At 43.1% G+C, this 2,549-nt stretch overlaps 1 protein-coding gene across 1 annotated transcript; it reads right to left on the reverse strand.

Annotated features, from left to right (window-relative positions):
- Nucleotides 1-435: 435 nt before the first annotated feature.
- irak1bp1 (interleukin-1 receptor-associated kinase 1 binding protein 1) lies at nucleotides 436-1,738 on the reverse strand (the record flags this gene model as incomplete). Its single annotated transcript, XM_080833428.1, has 4 exons — nucleotides 436-697; nucleotides 1,045-1,175; nucleotides 1,284-1,349; nucleotides 1,445-1,738. 4 exons carry the CDS (start codon nucleotides 1,736-1,738, stop codon nucleotides 436-438), a joined length of 753 nt encoding a protein of 250 aa, XP_080689554.1.
- Nucleotides 1,739-2,549: the final 811 nt, after the last annotated feature.

The following is a 2,549-nucleotide window of genomic DNA, read 5'->3' on the forward strand; positions in this document are numbered from 1 at the left end:
AGCCACAAATGATCAGTTTTGAACTGATGTTTTGCTAACATTTCATTGCACTTCGTCAAAACTTACTTTCCCATCCCTTTTACATTCAGCTGTACAGGAAATACCTCTAACAATAATTTAAGCCAATCCATCCATCCACTCACAATGCATTCTCATCATGGGCCCACATTTATAAATATTACTGATACTGAGGGAGTAGAACCATGATTAAATTATTTACCATTTCAGAGGGCAACAAACATTATAATCAACAGGCATAGCTCAAACTGATACTACATGTATCATTTAATGACAATCATAGTGTTCTTGAATGACACTTTAATGGCAATCATAGTGTTATTAAGTTTGAGAAATTAGGCCCTGGTCTTCTCAGAAGTTAGTGCCTGAGCATGACAGAGTAGAGAGAGGCTATATCCAAGCAATGGTTTTAGGTCCCTATAGTTTCTTTCTGGGTCTGTCTTTGGGTCGAAGTTCAAAGGTCACAAACACGCGCGAGGAGACAGTGTGAGCGATAAGCCCTGCTCTCTGGTGTAATGTAACTTGGGTTGTGTCTCCTCCATTGGGGAAACCGCCGCTCCACTCACGTGACTCTTCCTCCCGGACCAGCAAGGCCCGCCCAAGACCTTGTCCCAGAGTGCAACACACCTCACTCGCTTTCAGACGAGCGTTCTCCACTGCTGCCACACACACATGTCGCCTAGAAAAACAGAGCACAGGGAGTAAACGTTATGTCAATCACATAGGTTACTGATACAGTGCTCTTGGTCTGCTACATGTTTGTGTTCTGCAGTCATTGTACCTGTGCAATAACATCATCTGATCAAGACTGACATCAGATTAATACGGTAACATCTTGTGAAATATGAGACAGGATGTTGAAACAAACTATATAGGTAAGCCTATGGCTGGGCCTGGTTTTCAAAGTCAAGGGAATATACAAGGAGGAAGGAACAAGAAGGTGCATTGATAACGTTCCTGTAACAGCTTGAGGAAACGATCTTGATAGCGTCTCGTCTGTGTGTGTGTGTGTGTGCTTTAGCCTACCTTATTGTACTGAGGCACTCCGGGCTGTGTATGAACTGTGGAACTCCAACACACACACTCTTATCCAACTTCTCCAACAGAACGGATCGCACTCTCTGCATCTTGTCGAAATCTAAGAACACCACTCGGACCTGGATCATAATATTGAGGATCACAGGATAATGTGTAAAGAAAACATTTACAATCTAAAACTGACTAACTAAACTAAAATAATAATATCCTGCTGGCCAGGCACTTACCTCGGCCTCCATAATGTAAAGGTCATCCACTCTTTGGATGTATTTCGTGACGGCTGTGTCTGCCTCCTTTAAAAGACAGACTCGAGGTAAGATACCTTGTAAAAACAGCATTTGTGTCGTAGACTACAATAACTACTTATAAAAACTGCTGTCAACTTTACCTTCACGTCGTGCTGTCGGACAGTCTGAAGAATGTATTCCACACGTCGCGAGACGCTGTTCTTAACATCATTTACAGACTCTTTGCTGCTGCTAACACTGATGGAAACAGCAGCCCGGTCAGGCGGGCAGGATAACTCCGCACTTCCCGTAACCTGAACTTCTCTCGGGGGTATTTGTGTGTCTGCTGTTGTCGGTTTCCCGACCCGACCGAAGTCTATCAAGTTTTCGTCGCCGTATGAATCAGATGCAACTGGAAGCAGGGCAGCAAACACACGAGAGGGGCTGCTAGCCATTGCTGTAGATCAGAAAGCTGCGGAGTGCTACTATGGTAACATGAAACTAGGGCATGACGGGACACGTAGTCTTGCAATAGTGCCTAGCTCCAAGATTAATATTTTCCAATGGGAGGAGAAGCAATACTCTTTCGAAGATCCACTATATCCACTCTCATTTTGTCAGTAAATGGCTATTCGTATTTCATGTGAAGTACGTGTTTCGTAAACGGTCGTCTAATTTCATTTAGCCTAAGCCTGTAGTCATAGACCGATGACTTTAGTCTGATTAGCATAGGCCGCCTACACAATCCAACCTCCAACACAGGGTGGCACTATAGGACAATTAATCAAACTTTTCATCGCCAGAAACCGTCAGTAGACTTCAGTGGGTCATTCAGGACTGCTGTTTTTTTTGTTTTATTTCAGCTGAAGCTCTGAAACAAGTTCAAGCCCACCTAGCCTGCCAGTGGGCTTACGTCTTCCGTGGACTGTGAAAGCTTTTTCTTTTTGGTGGTGGACGGTTGAGTCAGTGCAGAGTTTGCTTTTTCAAAACACTTGTAGGCCTAGCTACTGATGTTCGTCACATCAGTAAACTACGTGAACTAAACTGTGGATACTTTTGCATTTGCTTTGATACAAAATGCATCCAATCACCACTTTTTCATGAATACTACCCTCAGTCAGTGTTCACCACCAGCAAAACTACGACTAGTAGGCTACAACTACAGCAACTTAACTTTCTATTCAAAACCTGAGAAAATGTAGATCACTGTAGTTGCAAATATGCCTTATTTTGATAGACAAAATGAAACTATACTCTTGAAATAAG

This window comes from Sprattus sprattus (genome assembly GCF_963457725.1).
Source record: "Sprattus sprattus genome assembly, chromosome: 2".
NCBI lineage: Eukaryota > Metazoa > Chordata > Actinopteri > Clupeiformes > Clupeidae > Sprattus > Sprattus sprattus.